The sequence below is a fragment of the Geotrypetes seraphini genome, chromosome 1 (assembly GCF_902459505.1).
Source record: "Geotrypetes seraphini chromosome 1, aGeoSer1.1, whole genome shotgun sequence".
NCBI lineage: Eukaryota > Metazoa > Chordata > Amphibia > Gymnophiona > Dermophiidae > Geotrypetes > Geotrypetes seraphini.
Window position 1 is genome coordinate 158,267,370 of NC_047084.1, and position 22,776 is coordinate 158,290,145.

Genomic DNA, 22,776 nt, shown 5'->3' on the forward strand with positions numbered 1-22,776 from the left:
AATTGTTCACGGTAAATGTTCACTGGCTTCTAATTCAGGCTCAAGTGACCTTTAAGCTGACATATTTTGTTTCTAAAATTTCAACTAAATTGGCTCCTGAGCATATGTCTAATTTGATTTCTCCTTTTCTTGGTAGGTGTACATCTAGATCAAGGGATCATCGACTTCTAAATTTTTCCCTTTTAAAACGGTGTGATTTAAGAAAATGCTTGACTTGTTCTTTTCTTATTAGGCAGTTCAGATGTGGAACAACCTACTGCCCTCAATTAAACGATTGTCTACCTATACATTATTTTGTAAATACTTTAAAAGCTCATTTATTTCAAAAGTATTTGCTATAATTCACGTTATTGCTTAATCAAAATGTGATCATCTAATTTGTAATTCTTTTTATTTTGCTTATAGTAAATTGTTTTGGATCATTATCATGGGATTAAGTGGTCTATAAGAGTTTGGATTAGATCATATATTTTATGAGATCTTCCACGGTGTAAAAGAAACGCGATAAAGTGCTCATTTGAAGCCACGTGGCCATTTAGGTGGATGCCATGTCTACAGCATGGGTCATAAAGCCCTATTTATAATCTTGAAGTGCCTTAACGATGGTGATCTGAGAAAGTTTGTCTTTGGCCCCAGAAACCGGCAGCTCCTGTTGCAGCATCCATAGTTTTGAAACGTTGCAGTCTTGTTTCTGCCAGCGTTAGGCTGTTTCCTATCATTCATTAAATTCTTGAACAGTCAGGAAAGAAAATTCCCTGTGAAGCAGAAAACATACTTGAAGCTAAACTACCAGGCAAAGTTCTAAAGAAACTGTTCGAGCGGGTCCTTTATTTAAGGGCCCAAATGTTAATTTGACTCTCTCATTTTGAGGAGATCAAAACATTGTCCCAGAGACTGCCCTGCCCTCCAAATCCGTAGCTGATTTTCCTGGGTCCCTGAGGAACCAGAACAGTAAATACTACAGTTACAAGAACGCAGTCTCCCCTCCTCTCTCCTTCATATCTGACAGGGAAATACATACCACATAGAAAGTAGCTGCTATGGGGGGCCAAGAAATGCAGTACTTCTCTGCGGCTGTTCCTTTAGATTTTTCTGCCTTTATCTGCCCCTTTCCCCGATATCATTCCCATGAGATTTAAGTTCCTGGAGGGTCACTTCTTCCAAGTGCTGCTCATTATCAAGCAGAAGCTGCCCCAGCCGCTGCAGCCATTCTCTCTCCCTCCTCAAGTACAACATCTCCGCAGTACGTCCAGGCCTGACAGATGAGGTATCGAGACCCAGGTCGACTGCATTGTAATATGTGGCGCTACAGGGCCAGCCCATTCTTTTCTTTAGTGATCTGGTAGATGTGCTGCTGTGCTGTACTGCTACATGGCTGATACAGTAGCAAGTGCTGAGGGTAGATTTTTTAAAAAAGAAGTGCATATTTTGGAAGACAGAAAAGGATAGGGATGCTGATGGGTTCATAGACAACAGCGCGCAAGACAATCGCGCGTAGACAAAGTGGCGCAGACAACTGAGCGCAAGACAATTGAGCGCAATATATAATGTGGAAATGTAACCATAGTAACGAAAATGTATTCACGTGACATATTGAAAATGCAAAGAGTCAAGGGAATCATACTGAACACGCGTTGACATGATCACGTGTTAACGTGCTCTACGTGCGCGTGTCCTTCGTTCGCCAAGCGGCATCTAGGGGGCGCGCTAAATTGTCTCACGCTCAGTTATCGCTGCGCTCAATTGTCTTGTGCGGAGATATAGTTGCATGCAATTGTCTTTAGCGCAATTGTCTGTGAGCGTGATTGTCATTGCGCTGAGTTGTCTGCGCGTTTTTGTCTGCGCGCGATTGTCTTGCGCGCTTTTGACCTGTCACCATGCTGATGTTGTGAGAGTTCACACAATGTACAACCCCTTCAGAGGGTGTTGTGAGAGGGCATGATAGGCCTTGGAGCAGAGATAGCTTGCAGGAGTGAGGAATGATGTCAAAGAAGGGTGAGGAAAAGGAGGCAAAGAGCAAGAGAAGGAAAATAAAGGGCTTGAAGGGGCAAATAAGGAAGAGAAACACAGGGGTTTAACAGTGAAAAAAAGAGGACAAAGATGAGACACAGAAGGGAGGGAGGAAGAGGTAGAGAGATGGATGTGAGAAGAGAAAGGAAGAATGCAAAGATAAGAACAAGTGAAGGCAGCAGACGATGAAAAGATTCTCAAGAGAACAGTATGGTTAAGAAAAATTTCTAAACTACATTTGGAAAACCATTTTAGTTTTGGTCACCATTATATTATGTTAATCAGGTTTTCCATTCTGCCTTTACCTATTCAGTTCAAGTTCGGATTATATTACAAGAGGTTCAGTCAGTTACCCAGGAAGTTACAATGGACAGTTTGACAGGGTAGTTAGGTCATAGTTACAGTTCAAGTAGCTCATCGATGGCTCATCGTTATGTCACAGGAGTTGCACTAACCAGTTTAGAAATGGGTTTTTACAATTACTCATAGGCGTCGGAATGGGGGAGGCGCCTAGGGGCCATGCCCCCACCCCCAAATTGGCTCCATGTCCGTCCTCTGCCGATCCCTGGTGGTCCAGAGTTGTAGTGGGCAGGAGCGAGCTTTCCTTGCTCCTGCCCCGCTAACCTGGTCGTCAGTGGCTGCCACGAGCTCTCCTCTCTTCAGCCGCTGAACGGCACCAAGCAGGAGCACGCTTTGGCGCTGCTGCTCGGTGCTGAGCGGCTTCCTTATTGGCTTCTGCGAATTCTCAGGAGCCAGTCAGGAAGCCGCTCAGTGCCGAGCAGCTCCTGCTTGGTGTCGTACAGTGGCTGAAGAGAGGAGAGCTCGCAGCAGCCACCGACGACTGGGTTAGCAAAGGGGCAGGTGCAAGGAAAGCTCGCTCCTGTCCACTGCAACTCTGGACCACCAGGGATCGGCAGAGGACAGACAGGGTAGGGAGGGGGGACAGGGTGCAGAGTCTGACGGGGCAGGGAGGGGGGACAGAATGCAGAGTCTGACAAGGGGGGAAGAGGGGAGGGTGCAGAGCCTGATAAGGGGGGAAGGAGGAGAGGGTGCAGAGCCTGACAGGGAAGGGAGGGGAGCTGGGTGCAGAGCCAGGGAGGGGAGAGAGGGAAGGGAGGGGAGCTGGACACAGAGCCTGACAGGGGAGGGAGGGAAGGGGGCTGGGTGCAGTGCCTGACAGGGGAGGGAGCGAAAGGGGCTGGGTGTAGAGCCTGGGAGGGAAGGGAGGGGGCTGGGTGCAGAGCCTGACAGGGGAGGGAGAGAGGGGAAGGGAGCAAAGCCTGATAGGGGAGGTTGGGTGCAGAGCCTGGGAGGGAAGGGAGGGGGGCTGGGTGCAAAGCTTATAGATAGATGGGAGTAGGGGAGAAAAAAGAGGGAAGAGATGGTTCACATGGATACATGGGAAGGGAAGGCATGGAAAAGTAGATTTTGAGAAGAGCGCAGAAAAATGCTAAAGCTAATGCTAAAGATGGATGCATGGCAGAAAGTGAAGGAGAGAAAAACAGCAAATGATTAAAGTTGCCCTGGTTACAAAGTTAGGTGTACAGACAAAAGGAAGTGCAGCCAGAGTCTGGGAAAGATAGTTTGAAAACCAAAATCACCAGACAACAAAGATAGGGGAAATTATTTTATTTTCAATTTAGTGATTGAATTGTGTCAGTTTTGAGAAATTACATCTGCTGTCTATATTTTACACTGTTCAGGAAGAAATGCATTTGTTTCTATTTCTCTGGGGGTTGTACTGCAAGCAAAGTCTTGCATTTTAGAGTTTTGTTTGTACATATCAGTACTTTTAGTTTGTGGTCTGTATTTGCATAGGGGTTATCTGTGTTCTGCATGTGTGACCAAGGCCAGGTGTTCTGGTAGGAATGAATGTTGAGAAACATACAGTGTGCTTTGTGTAATTTAATTTTGTGGTTAACCATTATGTACTGTTAATAAGATTATATTGTGTGTATATATGAAAAATGAATGGAAAAAATTGTATTACAATTAGTACTATTATGGGGCGGAGTCTGGGGCGGAGATTGGGTGGGGTCTGGGGCAAAGCTTCCCCCCCCTTCCAACAGAAAAGCATCCCGCTGTCTATGCAATTACATTGCATTACATTACATTAATGACTTCTATTCCGCCTGTACCTTGCAGTTCTAAGCGGATTACATCAAAGATAACTGGACATTTCCAGGATGAGGGATACAATTAAGGACATTGGGCCTATTACATCAAGAAGATAGCTAGACGTTTGCAGGAAGATGAATACAATTAAGAGCGTTGGGTCTGAAACACTTTTGAAGGGAGGATACTGGGAGAGGGAGAGAGGGGAAAAGAAAAAGGGGTTAGTACATTTGGATGAATTTCTTAAATAGCAGGGTTTTGATTTCTTTTCGGAAAACTTTGATGTCAGTTGATGCTGTCAGTAAGTTGGTGATTGAGGGGTCCAATTTAGCTGCATGTGTTGCTAGTAGGTTGTCGTACATCTTTTTGCGCTTGGTTCCTTTAAAAGGGGGGTGGGAGAAAGGGGATTGGGTTCTCCTCTGTCTGGATGAGAGGTTCCTGTTTAGGCGGTTGTTTAGGTAGGTGGGTGCCGTTCCGTTTAATGTTTTGAATAATATGCAGTAGAGTTTGAATTGGATGCGGGCTTGTATTGGAAGCCAGTGTGAATCTAGGAAGGCGTTGGTGATGTGGTCAAATTTTCCAAGGGAATAGATCAGTCTGAGGGCAGTGTTTTGCACGGTTTGTAGTTGTTTTATTAAGTAGGTGGGACAAGGAAGGTAGAGGATATTGCAATAGTCCATTAGACTTAGGACTAGGGATTGGACTACGAGTCTGTAATGTTCTTTGTCGAAGAATTTTCTGATTTTGCGAAGGTTGCGCATGGTGAAGAATGCTTTTTCTGTGATTTTGTTGATTTGCAATTGAAGAGTGCAACGTCTGTCTAATGTTACTCCAAGGAGTTTGAGAGCGGGCTGTATGGGGTATTTGGTGGTTTTTATTTCTAGTTTGGTTGTAGAAGGGGTTTTGTCCTGTTCAAGCAGTAGGAATTTGGTCTTATCTGGGTTGAGCTTCAGTTTGTGTTCTGACATCCATTTTTCCACTGCTTCTAGAGTTTTTACCAGGTTATCTGTTGTAGTGGGGTTTTGTGAGTCAAAAGGGAGGAGTATGGTAATATCGTCTGCATAGCTGAATGATGTTACTTCGAGTTTGTCTAACAGGGTGCCGAGGGAGGAGATGAAAAGATTGAAGAGTATGGGTGATAGTGGGGAGCCTTGAGGTACTCCGCAGGGATTTGTCCAGGACTCCGATATGAGATCCTTTGCTTTTACTCTGTATGTTCTTGTTTTGAGGAATCCTTGGAACCAGTTGTATACTCCGCCTGAGATCCCTATAGCTTCTAATATCTGAAGAAGTATGGTGTGGTCAACCAGGTCAAATGCGGCAGAGAGGTCGAGTTGAATTATCAGCATCCTTCTTCCTTTGCTAAGGTGCTGTCGGGCTATATCTATAAGGGAGACTAGCAGCGTCTCGGTGCTGTGGTTGGATCTGAACCCTGATTGAGTTGGGTGGAGTAGGTTGTGGTCTTCAAGGTAGTTGGTGAGGTATTGGGCAACCAGACCTTCTATTAGTTTGATATATAATGGAATTGAGGTGATGGGTCGGTAGTTGGAGGGGGTGTCTATTGGTCCTTTGTGATCTTTCAGTATTGGGGTTATTATGATTTCTCCTAGGTCTTGTGGGAAATGGCCTTACGTTAGTGTTGTTTGGATCCAGTGCAAGAGGCAAGCTCTAAATATGGGGGAGGCATTTGTTAGTAAATATGAGGGGCAATTGTTCAGGTCACATGACGCTCGACTATATTTTACCATTTCAGTTACTTCAGGGTTGGCTTTCTGTGTTGCTATAGAAAAGCTTTTAAAAGTTTTCTGAATCTGAGATATTAGTCACAAGATTGTAATGTAAATGGTAGTTGGTTACAGCATTTTGCTAATTGATATTGGATGGATAAGGTAATTTGCCTGGTAGATTATATTCTTGCTTGCTTGGAATTCCGTTGTATAAGTTCAAATAAGGGGATCCCCAAGCAAAATTCAGCAGAGGGCCTTCCGTGGAGGGAGGGGGGAAGCCTGATTTTAATAGGTAGAGAGCAGCAAACACTTCTTAATTTAACAGCTGCTAAGTTATCTCCTATCAGCTTGCTGCTCATCATGTAGTGAATTATTCCAGCAACTCATCTCTTGCTGTCAAGCTGCAGTCTTGTTTTAAGAGCCATGAGATTTTTCTCTGGATGCATAAAAGGGCTTATTGTGGGAGGTGCTGAGGTATCCTGCAGTAAAATCCCAATGTTTGCAGGCAAACCACACACTAAAAAATATTTCTACATTTTTCTCAGAGGGGATATATCAGGAGGCCCAGATAGTGGGTGTGACAGCATGAATCAGTTACTACAGTCACATTACCACACACTGATTAGCTTGGGATTTGCATGTGAGCCCTTACCACCTGCAAAATGGGTGAAGGTAAGGACAGACATTGTCTTAAAATATTGAGACTTTGAGCAGTTTCGGGGCAGTTCTTGTTAACACGGACCTTGGATAGAGGGAGTGCGCTAGATGTGGTGTATTTAGATTTTAGCAAAGCCTTTGACAGTGTTCCACACAGACGTCTAATAAAGAAACCGAGTGCTCTTGGGATGGGCCCCAAAGTGACGAGCTGGATTAAATGGAAGATGACAGAGGGTAGTGGTCAATGGAAATCGCTGTGAGGAAAGTGATGTTACCAGTGGTGTGCCTCAAGGTTCTGTTCTTGGGCCTGTTGTTTTTAACATTTTTATAAGCGATATTGCTGAAGGGCTGTCAGGTAAGATTTGCCTCTTTGCGGATGATACCAAAACTTGCAATAGAATAGACACCCCAGATGGTGTGAATAACATGAAGAAAGACCTAGCGAAGCTTGAAGAATGGTCTGAAATTTGGCAGCTAAAATTTAATCCCACAATTTATCCACAAGTCTATAAATATTATAAAAACTAAAACAAAATGCAAATTTTTGTGAATGAATTGCTCAGACCACCAATCTCAGTGCTTAATAAATAAAGATAGGTAAAATTGAGTATAAAAATATTTAGTGGAATAGGTTCTATTTGCTGAACTTAGTACTGATAAAAAATGTTGTAAAGTTTTTTCATGAATATTTTTCCGTTTGTTGTAGTGTCCCCTCCTGACGAAGCAGTTTCTTGCGAAACTTGAGTAGAGGTTTTGGCTTGAAGGGACACTGGATCAATGAGTGGTGAAAGTGAAAGCAGCAGGATTCTGAAGAATAACACCGCCAGCATTAGTATACAATGTAACTAAGATAAGCAAAGTTATTTAAAGTTGAAACATAATATCAAATAGATTAATGAACCGGTTTCTCATTGTGGCATGTTTCTATGCTTTGAGTGCAGATCCTGTATACCTCAGTGGGGGGAGGGGAAAACTTAATAAAGTGAAACTTAGCAAATTAAAATGTGGATTGTTGGTTCAATAACAATTTGATGATGAATGTTACTATTGGGCAGACTAGATGGACCAAACAGGTTACTTTATCTGCCACAAAACCGTTGAACCCGATAGAAAGAATATCTAGTTGACTGACAATTGAAAGAATACTTTCTACAATATGATATATTGTACCTGGGGAGACTCGAATTCTATATAACAGTGCCTAAAAAAATCTCCAATCAATGATATAATATGTGTGAAGGTCCATTTTCATTTCGAGATTCAGCATCATCGCACCTCCTCACATTCTTCAAGAAATTCCTGAAACAGCCCTAACTTCAAACTTGCCGTCCTTCCCCCCTCCCTCTTCCCGCCACACAGAAACTATATAACTTACTCTTTACCTCTCTAGAAAGGACAAATGTTCTTCCATTGTAACCCTCCGTTTTTTATCTCTTTCGTAATCTGCCTTGAACCGCAAGGTAATGGCGGAACAGAAATCTCTAATGTAATGTAATTGTTATCATTCAGTGTCTGCTCCTGAAAAAGGGGACTTTATTCTCCGAAACAGAGTTCTGTAGAGCAATCCAAATTTGCACAAACGATGAGCATCCTACATATTAACTATGTTCATGTATTCTGAGGTAAGTACAATTTTTGAAGTCTTTGTGAAGCTTATATTTAGCGAAGTTGATGCAAGGGGATTTTAGACAGGGAGGGTTTTTTTTTTTTCCTGTTTTGAACATTGAATCACAGAATTTGCTATTATGCAATATTGCACACTTGGAGTGACTCGCGAAAAATTATATTATTTTTCATTCACAGCAGTTTTGCCACTATTCACTTGTGCACATAGTGCTTGCTTACTCTGTTGAGTGACTACAGCTCACAACTCTAGTAATAGGTTTATCCTTTCTTAAGAGTAGTGAATACTGAGGACCTTCACACATATTATATCATTGATTGTTTGGAGTTTTTTTAAGGCGCTCCCCACATGCAATAGATCATATTGTAGAAAGAATTCTTTCAATTGTCGGTCTTTATCCGCCATCATTTACTATGTTACTGCTCTCACCATCAGCAACAGTTCTGATCTTTCTACTTATGTTTCTGGCTCCTGAAATGCATATTTGTCATGCTGTATGCATGTGATACTCTGTCCAGGATAAAGCTGTATAGCAGTGGTTCTTAACCCAGTCAGCTTTTCGGGTCACCCACAATGACTGGGCACGAGAAAGATCTTCATACAGTGGAGGTAGTGCATACAAAGATATCTCATTCCTATTCATTGAGGATATCCTAAAAAACCTGCCTGGATGGCTAAGTCCAAAAGACTGGGCTGAGAATCACAGCTCTACCGTGATGTATTGTATTAGTAGCTACAAGAACACATGTGGTTAGAGCTACAGCCTTAGCACCCTGAGGTTGTGGGTTCAAATCCTTCGCTGCTCCTTGTGACCCTGAGCAAGTCACTTAATCCCCCCCAATGCCCCAGGTACACTAGATAAGAGTTTGAGCCCGCCAGGACAGATAGGGAAATATGATAAAGTATATAAGTGGTATATAAATAATTAAATCAAATAAATACTTACTGCCTGGGTTGTCTCCGATACAATTGTTTTTGCCATTCCAGTACCAAAGCAGAAGGGTTGCATCACGTGATCCTGACAGAATGTAGCAATCTCCCCCAATGTAGGATTCAGACCGAGCCAGACAAGTAACAACATCCCAGTGTCCAAATATTACCTGGACCAGTTTACCTAAAATATAAATAGCACAGGTTACCAGAACTGCAAGAAGAGTACTAATAAGACTAAGGGCTCCTTTGACTAAACTGCGTTAGCGGTTTTAGCCCGCGTGCTAGACGCTAACGCCTCCATTGATCTGGCGTTAGTTTTTCCGCATAGCGCGGGGGTTAGCGCACGCCAAAAACGCTACCGCAGCTTAGTAGAAGGAGCCCTAAGTACGTGTCAAAGATATAATGCAGCAATTTCTGTCCACAACTTGAACATCGCTTAGGAAATTTGTTTATTCATTAACTTATACTGAACTTTGTAATCGACTTGAACAATATTTTGCCATTTTACATTTACAATCTAGAAAACATCATAAAAGAATAACAATGAAAATCCATAAAACCAACTTTCATTTCCTCTTAACATAGACCCACCCCATACAAGTTCTCACAAAAGACAACAATCAGCAAAAAATGCCTTTCATTATTTATTTTTTTTCCCAATTCTTTATTCGGTTTTAAAAATTTACAACACGTGTAACAGCATTTATAACATTTTAAACTCAAATACAATACTTAATATTCTGTTAAAATCCATATCAGAATTTATCCCCTCTCCCCCCTAATCAATAACATTCTTTAAATTCAAGAAAACCTACCATAAACCCAATTCCTATATACCTTATTTAATATTCAAATCAAAAATCCCTTCCCCCTCCCCCCATCCTGGATGTGCATTTTTAAGGGGAAAAATAATATTCAGTCATTACAATATTTTGTTAAAGGCTCCCAAATCTCCTGAAATTTTCTAAAATTCTCTTGTTGTGTGGCTATTGTCCTCTCCATTTTATAAATGTGACATGAGTTCATAACTCAACTTCATCATAATCCTTCATGGATCAAAATGACCAAATGCCTCACCAACAAGAAAAGTCTTCAATTGCTTCCACAGTTCAACACACTTTAATGCCAACCATAAGCCCACAGGGAGGAGTTCTAGAGCAGAAGGCTAGCCCATAAGAGGGCAATTTTATAAACTATTTTTTTTTGTGTGTGTAAAACTCTTCTTAAAGTCACATCTAAATGTACACATGGTGCAAACCAAGTGTGCTTGTACAATAGGTATATTCAGATGAAGCGTGATTTTTGTATTTGCCTGCAAATTTTATGTATTAATATTTAAGCTTACTCCTGAGCAGATGCAAATGATGGCAATCTGAGTGCTCTCACTGAAGGATTTGTCCTAATATTTTATAAAGGTGTCTACACTGTTTTATAAAATAGACAAACAGGTACTTTCAGGCGCCCTGTTATAAAATTACCCTCTGAAAACAGAGTTGCCTTTCCGGTGGCCAGTTTTGCCACCAGGTATTCCTGGTGATTAATCCTTCTTGAGCTCAGGGACCTAGACATAACATACTACTCAAATCCATCTCTCAAATACTTATTTCATTTAGTTATTAAATTATATTCCGCTTATACCTAAGCAGATTACAAAAAAACAAACAAACCATAATAAGATAAAACCACCAGAAAACAGTAAAAAACACAATAAAACAAAACAATATACAGATAACATTTCCATTAATCACTTAATTTCTTCAGTCACTGCTTTTTAATCACTTAAAAGCTTCGATAAAAAGAGATGTTTTAAATAACTTTTTAAAACTCTGACAGTTATTCTTCATTCTCAGTTGTCCAACCAGATTTTTCCAAAGCTTCACCCCTGCCACTGAAATACCAATAGCTCTGGTACAAGCATACCTCACATACTGTAACACATCAACAGAAAAACACATTGGGGCTCATAATCGAAAGAGACAAATGTCCAAAAAACAGCCTAAGTCAGCACTTGGACGAACATTTCTCAAAAACGTCCAAGTGCCAAAAATAAAAACGGGGTTTGGACGTATTTCTAAATGACCTAAGCCTTCATAGTGCTGCTCAATGTCCAAAGCTAAATGGGGCGGTTCAGGAGGCGTGTCGAGGGCGGGAGTTGGGCGGGACATGGGCTGGCTTAGACTTAGTCATGCAGCATTTATAACCGAAAGTTTTACAACAGAGTCTAGATGGAACTTGGACGTTGTGACTTAGACCATGTAAAACATGGTCTAAGTCACTAAAACCCACCTAAACTCAACAGATAAGCACTTCAAACACATAACACAGACCCCCACACACTACCCCAGTGATCACCAAACCCTCCCACCCCATAAAAATTTTATTCACAACTTTAAATTTCAGCCTCTAGACCATCATCACCTGGCCGTCTGGCATAGGAAAGCCTAGTCATCCAGCCCAGAGGTAGCTTAAGTCGTCTTTGGGGTGGGTTAGGGACCCATAGAGAAGAGGACCCATGCCCATAAGACCTGTAATCACTGCATTGATACTTAAACATGTGCACTCCCCTATGCACCCCCAAAATCCTTTTTTACTGGCATATAAGTGGCTCCTGCAGCCATAAGGGCTATTGAGGTGATAGATAAGTGGGTCTAGGGGATTCTGGAGGTGGTTTGGGGGGCTCACCATGACCTATAAGGGAGCTGTAGTGAGGAGATGCCATGGCACCCTTTTTGTGAAGTTCACAGCAGTGCCCTGTTAAGGTACCCCACTATTTAGGAGGCATGTCTGGGTGTTCAGTCCATCACTTTGCAGACCCCTCCCACGTCCAATAGGGCTTGTTCTAGGCATTTTGGACTTGGACGGAAAGTTGGACGGAAATGTGGTATAAAGATGGACGATTTAGCGGCTTAGACGATCAGATCGGCAGGACGTATAATTAGACGATTTTCGAAAGTAAAAAAAAGTTGGACATCTTTTGAAAATGTGTCTTAGGCTCTTTTTAACTTTGGACGACTTGCGAGATGGACGTAAACGGACTTAGACGTCCCTTTCGATTATGCCCCTCATTGTGTTTTCCGATCTTAAGGATTGACGGGGCTGATGTAATGTCACAGCATGTGAAAGTTATCCCTCGGTGAATTGCTTGAAACAACACAACTCGAGATTTAAAAGGTAGCCAAGGCAATATTCATAGTATAGGTGTCACATGCTCAAATTTACTGCCACTAAAGATTAAGGGCTCCTTTTACTAAGGTGCGCTAACGTTTTTAGCGCATGCACAAAATTACCATGCGCTAAACCGCGCGGTATGCTTCTAGAATAACGTCAGCTCAATGCTGGCGTTAAGGTCTAGCGTGTGCAGCAATTTAGCGTGCGCTATTCCACGCATTAAGGCCCTAACGCACCTTAGTAAAAGGAGCCCTAAATTTGCTGCAGCGTTCTGAACCTCTTGTAAAGATCTACATTTGGAAGACGACATACCCAAGTACAGTGCATTACAATAATCCAACCTTTGCAATAAAACACTGAACTACAAGACGAAAATCAGATGGGGACAGCATTTATTTTAATCTACGGAAAAGCTGCATCTGAAAGAAAGCAGATTTAATGACGGATAAAACCTGATACTTCGTGGATAAAAGAGAATCTATCCAAACGCCTAAAACTTTCATGTCGTTTCGCACTATAAGCACCATGCTATCTACTTCAACAACTTCTGGCCGTCAACTCCTACCATCAACAACTCTTGTTTTTGCAATATAGTTAGAGGGGTAAAATGTCTTAAGTAAAGGATCACTACAGGTCACGGACCTGGGGGGCCGCCGCGAGTGCGGACTGCTGAGCACGATGGACCTATAGTCTGACTCGGCAGAGGCGATGCTTATGTTCTTATGTAATATTCAAAACTAGCCTATGGCACATCGTCCAATCATTAATTGCTCGCAGATATAATATCAATTTATCCTTCAACTCACTTTGCCAATCTGACAGAGGAAAGAAAAATTGTACATTATCTGAATACAGATGATAACTAATACCTAACTTATGAAATACATTACCCAATGATTCCAGATAATGATTGAACAAAAGTGAAGACAGCGCAGAACCTTGCAGTACCTACCCACCAGGGCTACCAGGGTCTCTTTCAAAAAGGACTCAAATCTATGGGAACTGATCTTAAAATTTATCCTCCGCATCACTGGTAGCAAATTCTCTCCTGCCTACTTAGCTTCACCAGAAGGCACATACAGAATCTGGCATCATCTGGATGGCTACAACAGACTATGGTAACCCAAGATACCATTAATTGCAATAATCACTACCCCCTAAAACCAGTGTTGGTAATACCAGAGAGCTGTAGTACCTATCTGTCTCAAGAACTGTAAATTGTGAAAGAAGGTACTCACTACTGGCTTCATCCATTTTTACTCCCAAATTCCTCACCACTGACAACATGGGATTGATTCTACAGGTGGTAACCCTTGGTTAACCATTAAAATGAACACTTGAGATAGTGGGTGTGGCCTGGCTTGACTGTTTCAATTTTTTCCTCTATATTCCATGGAAAATAAGGCTTAACGTGTTCAATCCATTAATAAAGAGTCAACCAAGACCTAGAGCTCCTTTTAAGAAGGTACGCTAGCATTTTTAGCGCACGCACCGGATTAGCGCGTACTAGCTGAAAAACTACTGCCTGCTCAAGAGGAGGTGGTAGCGGCTAGCGTGCGCAGCATTTTAGCGCGCGTTAAGGCCCTAACGCACCTTCGTAAAAGGAGCCCCTAGCGACTGCTAGTGTGGTATAATATTGAGGTAAAATTGGTAATGAAAGTCAAAAGGGTATCTTTCAGGAAAGTTATTTTTTAAGAGTGCACGTACACACCTCCCTCTCACATATACAGTAGTAAAAAACATTCTTTGTTCAAGCAGTTCAATGACGTACTCGGTACTTGATGTGCTCATAAATTCTATACTGAACAGACTCTTTTCGGTGGATTTTTGCCATGTGAAAACCCATAAACAACTCTGGTCTTAATATGGAATAGATTTATTTGGACCTAACAGGATATATAAATCCACAATGCACGTGACAAAACAGATATACAAACGAGACAATGAACAGAGATCAAGAATAAACAATTGCCCTCCTCTTATATGGACAGCGTTGCACTGGTACCACTGTTGAGCCTGTGTATTTTCAATCAGTCTCTTTGGAACCTTAACATCCCGTGTTTGACATTGTCCTACATATTTGGAAGCATATGAACTTTAAAAACCAAAGTGTGTCCTGCTCTTACCCTGAAATGTTTATTCACCAGGAGGATTTCTGTTTTATAAAGAACCTTGCTTTATGTAGTGGAATTTTACACACTAGCTGTTAAGAGAGGTCAGCTGTTGATGGCCCTATTATAACATCCTGTACTATAGTTTCTGTAAGCACATCAAAACTTTTAGAAGGTTCTCCAGTGCAATCACTAATACAAAACTTGTGCTTATTTCCCACATTTGACTGCTTTAGTAATTCCTTTGCGCTTCTAGTTTTCAAAGGACTCCAGTCTGAAGTTCAAGTCTTGAGTTAAATTCCTTTGGCAGCTTGGTTTCTTAATATGTTTCACCTGCTAAAATGCAGCCCTTGAAGTGTCTCTCAACACACAATACCCCTAACACCCCCCCCCTTAACCATTAAAAGAAATAGCAGAGAATTGTAACTGAAGAACTCTGAATCAAAATTAGTAAGATTTTTGCCTTTTGTTTTCATGTTGTTTGCAATTATGGTGTAATTTTTAAACTGCTTAGAAATTGGAAATAACCTTGAGTTAGTTTTATGATATGTAAGATTTTAATAAAGATTAAAGATAAACAAACATAGCCTCACAATTTTTTATAGGTAGTTCTATTTACAATTCAGCAGCAACTACAGTATATAATTACAATGATGACTTGGTCTCAATATTAACATGGGTCTGCAGGTTTGTGAGGGCTCCGTATTGTCCAGTAAGGTCATTAGTACCTCTGAGGCTGGATATTCAAGAATAGACTTATTAACTATGGAAACTATCTGTACCATCACTGTAAGGGTGGTTGATCGCTGGTCGCTGGAACAGTCTTCCACTTCAGGTCATTGAGGCCAGCAGCGTGCCAGATTTTAAGGCCAAATGGGATAGACATGTGGGATCTATTCGCAGAGATAGATAGGGAGGGTCATTGGGGTGGCTCTTATCTGCCGTCTATTTCTATGTTTCTATGACTTCTATTCCGCCTATACCTTGCAGTTCAAGGCGGATTACAAAAGAGCTAACTGGACATTTCTAGTGAAGTTACAACAGTTTTGGGGCTTTGTTTTTTTGGTTACAAGGGAGGAGAGGTACCTGGATTAATTCCGGAAGAACTAGATTACAGTTAGAGTACAAATAAGATTACGTTATATTTCAGGGATCTGAATACTTGGTTGGTGTTTTGGGGAGGAAGAGATTATTTAAGTGGAAGTTTTGGGGGAGAATTTATCTAGGAGGAGGGGGAAGGGTTGGGTTAAGATATCTGGATAAATTTTTTGAAAAGTAGGGTTTTGATTTCTTTTCGAAAAGTTTTACAACATTTGGTGGTAAGGAACTGGGGAAGGAGCTGTTTATATTGCAAATTCTAGAGCTAAATGTCTGAAGGATAGACATGAGTAACCCCTGAGGTGATCCAAAAGCTACTGTTTGTGATTCAGAAAAAATGCTGGGGTTGAGAAGGTGTCCATTGTTCTGCTTTGGACACTGTGAAGAGCTACATTTCCTGGTGATAAAAATTGTAAGGTGACTGGTCCCTGGAAGCGCAAATGAGCATTTGGGACCTTAAGAGTGAGCCGATGCTGTGACATGCGGCTGTGGGACCAAAGGGATGGCCCCCTTTTTTTTCACATCTAAAAATTTTACATCCCATTTACATATTGGGATACTTGAAAATAACAGAAAAATTAACAGAAATAGTCATCAAGTACCACAGAAAATGCCACAAAAATTTCACCCACAAACTTAATAGCAATCAGATCATATGATGTAGAAAAATTGTTAAATAAAATCTAATACAAAAGAGCCTTCTGCCCCAGAATCCCTCCTCTAAGCCGTTTAATCAGTGCATATATGAGATTACATTATGAGTTAACATCCATTCGTGCATTAAGAAAATTTTCAAGCTGCTTAGGATCATAGAATGAAACTGTTTCCTTCCATATAGAATGCAACAAACACATGGAAATCGCAATAAAAAATTAGCCGATAATGCCTGAACTTTAGGTCGCAACGCCAAATAGGCCTTACGCCTAATTTGAGTGTCTCTTGCATGGTCAGAAAAATCTGTATCTTAGATCCCAAAAAGTTTGCTTCCAAATATCTAAAGGAAAGCTTTAAAACCAAATTACAGTCCAACTCGAAGGCAAAAGAAGCCACTAATAATGTTATCACTTCCAAAGAAGATTCTAGAAAAGTTGTCAGGCCCATATTGCCCCCATTAACCTCAGGGCATTCAGAACCTTTAGGTGAATTTTTGAATCCTTGCAAATAAATAGTTCTAGTTATCGGGAGCAGTGAATCAGAAGAACATTGATCTGAAACTTGTGCCTGGAGAAGGACCTCTTCTGAAATAACTTTCAAATCTCCACTATTTTGTTACACATTAGTTAATAATTAGCGATACATGCCATTAATGGCCTCCCAAAGTGACTCCAATGTCACTACGGTTGGTTTCATAATTTCCCTCTGTTGGAAATCAAGAATCGGTCGGCCTTTAACTCTCAGTAAATTGCTTACAGTTCCTTGCCCCAAAACTTTCCAGGCTGCTCATGTAGTAAAGTCTTCCTCTGGAGTTAGGCTCATTGACTGCACCGCCAACCCTCCTTGTACACCGGGATCTCTCTGAAGGCGAATCTCCTCTGGTCCATGCTGACCGCTGAGTAAACTGATTCCTGGCTGAGGGGGACCTGCATGCTGAACGGGTCTCAGAGACACCCCGCTTACACTGCTGCCCAAAACTTCCATTATGAGCTCAACCAAAGAGAGAGAGTGGTTTTGTCCTGCTGCAGTTCGAAAGTTGTCGAGCACTGCCTGCCTCATTACAGGAGTAGAAGAAGCAGCCAGGGGAGGCTCACATACCTTCACCTTCCTTTTTACCATCTTTTACAGGGTAGGTTTCCAATTCAGTAGGCTCCGGAACTAGCAATTCAGTAAGCTCAGGAACTAGCAGCTTGTGTGTCTGCTCACTACAGCACCATCTTGGATCTCGGGATGGTCCCTTTTGAGCACAGTCAGAACACTGCCAGGAAGTTTTGGCATTTTTGTTTGTTTTTAAAGTACAGATCTTCTCCATTTTTTAAATTTATTTATATGGGAAAAAGAATATGTCTGTGATTGGCAGGACTGCACCACCATGGGATTATTAATAATTCTATGGTGACTCTAGTTAAAGGTAATGCTGCAGAGAGTTCATCTTTGTTTGAGGTTTCATTGAGCCCCACCGGTTCTCTTCCCTCCTCTGTAACTCCTATTTCTGGTGGAGAATTCTCAGCATAGGGAATCTGGGTCTACTTTCTTGGCTGCAATACCTGTTAAGGAAATTTGACTAAAATGGTCTCTCCACTGGTGAGCGATGTCAATGTTATTGAGGTAGAATTACCAGTTCATGATAGCTCACTTCTAGAAGAGAAGAATTACTCTACAGCAGGGGTGTCAAAGTCCCTCCTCGAGGGCCGCAATCCAGTTGGGTGTTCAGGATTTCCCCAATGAATATGCATGAGATCTATTTGCATGCACAGCTTTCATTGTATGCTCATAGATCTCATGCATATTTATTGGGGAAATCCTGAAAACTCGACTGGATTGCGGCCGAGGAAGGACTTTGACACCCCTGCTCTACAGGATAGTTAGCACAGTTACTTACCGTAACAGGTGTTATCCAGGGACAGCAGGCAGATATTCTTAACACATGGGTGACGTCACCGACGGAGCCCTCGGTACGGACCTTTTTAACTAGAAGTTTCTAGTTGGCCGCACCGCGCGTGCGCGAGTGCCTTCCCGCCCGACGGAGGAGTGCGTGGTCCCCAGTTAGGATAAGCCAGCTAAGAAGCCAACCCGGGGAGGTGGGTGGGACGTAAGAATATCTGCCTGCTGTCCCTGGATAACACCTGTTACGGTAAGTAACTGTGCTTTATCCCAGGACAAGCAGGCAGCATATTCTTAACACATGGGTGACCTCCAAGCTAACAAAGAGGGAGGTGGGATGGTTGGCCATTAGGAAAATAAATTTTGTAACACAGATTGGCCGAAGTGTCCATCCCGTCTGGAGAACGCATCCAGACAGTAGTGAGTAGTGAACGTGTGAACTGAGGACCAAGTGGCCGCCTTGCAGATTTCCTCGATGGGCGTGGAATGGAGGAAAGCTACAGAAGCAGCCATAGCTCGGACTCTGTGGGCCGTGACAGTTCCTTCCAGTGAGAGACCGGCCCGAGCATAGCAGAATGCAATACAGGCAGCAAGCCAATTTGAAAGTGTCCGTTTGGAGACAGGGCGACCCAAACGGTTGGGATCGAAAGATAAAAATAGCTGAGGGGATGTTCGGTGAGCTCTGGTACGATCAAGGTAGTAAGCAAGGGCACGCTTACAATCCAGCGTGTGCAACGCCTGTTCCCCAGGATGCGAGTGAGGCTTAGGGAAGAAGACGGGCAACACAATGGACTGGTTGAGGTGAAAAGCCGAGACCACCTTGGGAAGGAATTTAGGGTGGGTACGCAGAACAACCTTGTCATGGTGAAAAACAGTGAACGGTGGGTCGGCAACCAGTGCATGCAGTTCGCTAACCCTCCTGGCAGAGGTGATGGCAATCAGGAAAAGCACCTTCCAGGTAAGGAGTCTAAGTGAAGTTGTGGCAAGAGGCTCGAATGGAGGTTTCATGAGAGCTGAGAGTACCACATTCAGGTCCCAGACGACAGGAGGAGGCTTGAGAGGTGGTTTGATATTGAAGAGGCCTCTCATAAATCTGGAAACCAGAGGATGAGCCGTGAGGGGTTTTCCGAGAATAGGCTCATGAAACGCAGTGATGGCACTGAGGTGGACTCTGATGGAGGTAGTTTTGAGGCCAGCATTGGACAGCGAGAGCAAATATTCCAATACAGTTTCCACCGCTAAGGAGGTGGGTTCCTGATGATGCCGGAGACACCACGAGGAGAATCTGGTCCATTTCTGATGGTAACATTGAAGGGTGGCCGGCTTCCTGGAGGCATCCAAGATGAGGCGGACCGGCTGAGATAGGTTCTCTGGAGAGGTCAGCCCGAGAGAAACCAAGCTGTCAGGTGGAGCGAAGACAGATTGGGATGCAGTAGAGACTGATGTTGCTGTGTAAGTAGAGTAGGAAACACAGGAAGGAGAATGGGTTCCCTGGAGCTGAGTTGGAGCAGGAGTGAGAACCAGTGTTGGCGAGGCCACCGAGGTGCGATAAGAATCATGGTGGCGTTGTCCTTGCGGAGTTTGGACAAGGTCCGCAACATCAGAGGAAGTGGAGGGAAGGCATACAGGAACCGATCCCTCCAGTCGAGCAGGAATGCATCCGGAGCCAGACGGTGAGGAGAGAAGAGTCTGGAACAGAATTGGGGCAGCTGATGGTTGTGAGGTGCTGCAAAGAGGTCCACCTGCGGAGTGCCCCATCGAGCAAAGATGGAGAGCAGAGTCGGAGTGTCCAACGTCCACTCGTGAGGTTGAAGGATGCGGCTGAGATTGTCGGCCAGAGAGTTCTGTTCGCCCTGGATATAGACCGCCCTGAGAAAGAGATTGCGGTCCGTGGCCCAGGTCCAGATGCGCAGAGCCTCCAAACAAAGGGGGCGAGATCCGGTGCCGCCTTGCTTGTTTATGTAGTACATGGCGACTTGATTGTCTGTGCACAGGAGGAGGACTTGAGGGCAGAGAAGATGTTGGAAAGCCTTGAGGGCGTAGAACATGGCTCTGAGTTCCAGGAAATTTATGTGATGACGACGCTCCTGTGGGGTCCAAAGACCCTGGGTGCGTAGATCTCCTAGGTGAGCTCCCCACGCGTAGGGGGACGCATCGGTGGTGATGATCATAGAGTGGGGGGGCAGATGAAAAAGTAGACCCCTGGAAAGATTTGAGGAGTTCAACCACCATTGGAGAGATTGCTGAAGAGATGATGTCACAGAGATGGGATGAGAAAGAAGATCTGTCGTCTGTGACCATTGGTTGGCGAGAGTCCACTGAGGTGTACGAAGGTGGAGACGTGCCAGAGGAAGGACATGCACCGTCGAGGCCATGTGACCCAGGAGGACCATCATCTGTCGGGCAGGAATGGAGGGATGCATGAGTACCTGACGGCAGAGATGGAGCAGGGTCCGCTGGCGATCGGAGGGGAGAAAGGCCCTCATCAGCGTGGTGTCCAGAACTGCTCCAATGAATTGAAGTCGCTGGGTGGGAAGCAGATGCGACTTGGGGTAGTTGATCTCGAACCCCAGGAGGTGGAGGAGAGAGATGGTGTGATGAGTAGCTTGTAGCACGAGTTGAGATGAAGGTGCTTTCACCAACCAATCGTCCAAGTAGGGGAACACCTGGAGGTTGTGAGACCTGAGGAAGGCCGCCACCACTATAAGGCACTTGGTGAAGACTCTGGGGGAGGAAGCGAGGCCAAACGGTAGCACTTTGTACTGATAGTGGTGGTGTAGCACCTGGAACCGCAGGTAGCGGCGAGAGTTCTGATTGATGGAGATGTGAGTGTAGGCCTCTCTGAGGTCCAGGGAACATAGCCAGTCGTGTTGAGAAAGAAGAGGGTAAAGTGTGGCAAGGGAGAGCATTCTGAACTTTTCCTTGACCAGACACTTGTTGAGGTCCCTGAGATCGAGAATGGGACGGAGGTCTCCCGTCTTTTTGGGAACCAGGAAGTAGCGGGAGTAGAATCCCTGACCCCTTTGATCTGGAGGTACTTCTTCGATGGCATTGAGAAGGAGGAGGGATTGAACCTCCCTCAGGAGGAGGGGGGTTTGAGATGAGTGTGAAGCAGACTCTACGGGAAGGTTGTCTGGTGGAAGAGTCTGGAAGTTGAGAGAGTAGCCGTGGCGGATGATGTTGAGGACCCACTGGTCCGACGTGATGACTTCCCAACGGCTGGAGAAAATGGTGAGACGACCCCCGATAGGCTGTGGAAGAGGCAGCGAGGGTGGATGACTGGCTATGCCCTGGAGAGAAGAGTCAAAAGGGCTGAGATTGTTTAGCAGGCTGAGGAGGCTTAGAGGGTTGAGTGGCCTGAGATCGAGCCTGGGCATGGTGCTGCTGTTGACGGGGTCGCCGAGATTGTTGGGGAGGCGGATTGAGTGGCCTGGCTGAGAACCTCCGCTGGTAAGATGATTGAGGCCGATAGGGTCGGGCAGGCGGAGCCTTCTTTTTCGGCTTGATCAGGGTGTCCCACCTGGTCTCATGGGCCGAGAGTTTCTGGGTGGTGGAATCCAGTGACTCTCCAAAGAGTTCGTCCCCGAGACAGGGGGCGTTGGCCAAACGATCCTGGTGGTTGATGTCCAGGTCGGAGACTCTGAGCCAGGCTAAGCGACGCATGGCTACGGCCATGGCAGAGGCCCGAGAGGTGAGCTCGAAGGAGTCGTATATTGAGCGGACCATATATTTGCGCATTTGGAGAAGGCCAGAGATGTGTTGTTGGAATAGTGGGACCTTGCGCTCAGGAAGGTACTTCTGGAGGGCAGACAGTTGTTGGACCAAGTATTTCAGATAGAAAGAAAAATGGAAGGAATAGTTGTTTGCCCTGTTGGCAAGCATGGCATTCTGGTAAAGCCTCTTGCCAAACTTGTCCATGGTCTTACCTTCTCTGCCAGGAGGGGTAGAGGCATAGACACTGGAGCCCTGAGTCTTTTTTAAGGTGGATTCCACCAGAAGGAACTCATGGGGCAATTGAGATTTGTCGAATCCAGGAATAGGGATGACACGGTAAAGGTTGTCCAGTTTACGGGGGGCTCCCGGTACCGTGAGGGGATTTTCCCAGTTTTTGTAGAACGTTTCCCGTAGGATGTCATGTACGGGAAGCTTGAGGAACTCCTTAGGAGGTTGCTCAAAGTCTAAAGCCTCTAGAAAGGCTTGAGACTTTTTTGAGTCAGATTCTAGGGGAAGGGACAGGGCAGCAGACATTTCTCTCAGAAATTTAGAAAATGAGGACTGCTCTGGTTTAGAGGTGGCATCGGGTGCCGATGGTTCCTCATCAGATGAGGAGGGATCCTCCTCGGTACCGAGAGGAGTTTCCTCCCATAAGTCAGGGTCTCTGACCTCTGGTGCATGTCGAGACACCGGGGTGGAGGGCGCGGTATGGCGAGTCTTGGACAAAGACTTTCCAGAGCGCACCGAAACGGTACCAGGGGAGGACGACCGGCGTCGATCTCGGTCCCGAGAAGAATGCCGTACCGCCTGGTGCCGAGGAGGATCCAATGTGGCCTGAGAATGAACCACCGGATCGCCATGAAGTTGTTGGGCCGAAAGGATCAGCATGGAGGCGTTCACCGGTACCGAAGGGGTGGACACCGGGGGCTCGGTACGGGGCTCGGGCCGGTCTGGTACCGGAAGGAGCGGTGCCAGGATAGTGGGCAACAGTTGTTCAAGTTGTTTCTTCAACTGCTCCTGGAGTTGAGCCTTTAAGATGGCCGAGATACGGTCATCTAGGGGTGGCATCGGAACCGCTTTC

The 22,776-nt window shown here is 44.3% G+C and overlaps 1 protein-coding gene across 7 annotated transcripts in view; it reads right to left on the reverse strand.

Moving 5' to 3' along the window:
* Positions 1-22,776, reverse strand: part of LRBA (LPS responsive beige-like anchor protein) — a 1,301,884-nt gene that overhangs the window by 39,896 nt on the left and 1,239,212 nt on the right. For all 7 annotated transcript variants that reach the window (XM_033940548.1, XM_033940584.1, XM_033940558.1 and 4 more), the window contains exon 53: positions 9,080-9,247. In XM_033940548.1, the coding sequence (XP_033796439.1) occupies positions 9,080-9,247 (168 nt within the window). The remainder of the gene's footprint in view (positions 1-9,079; positions 9,248-22,776) is intronic.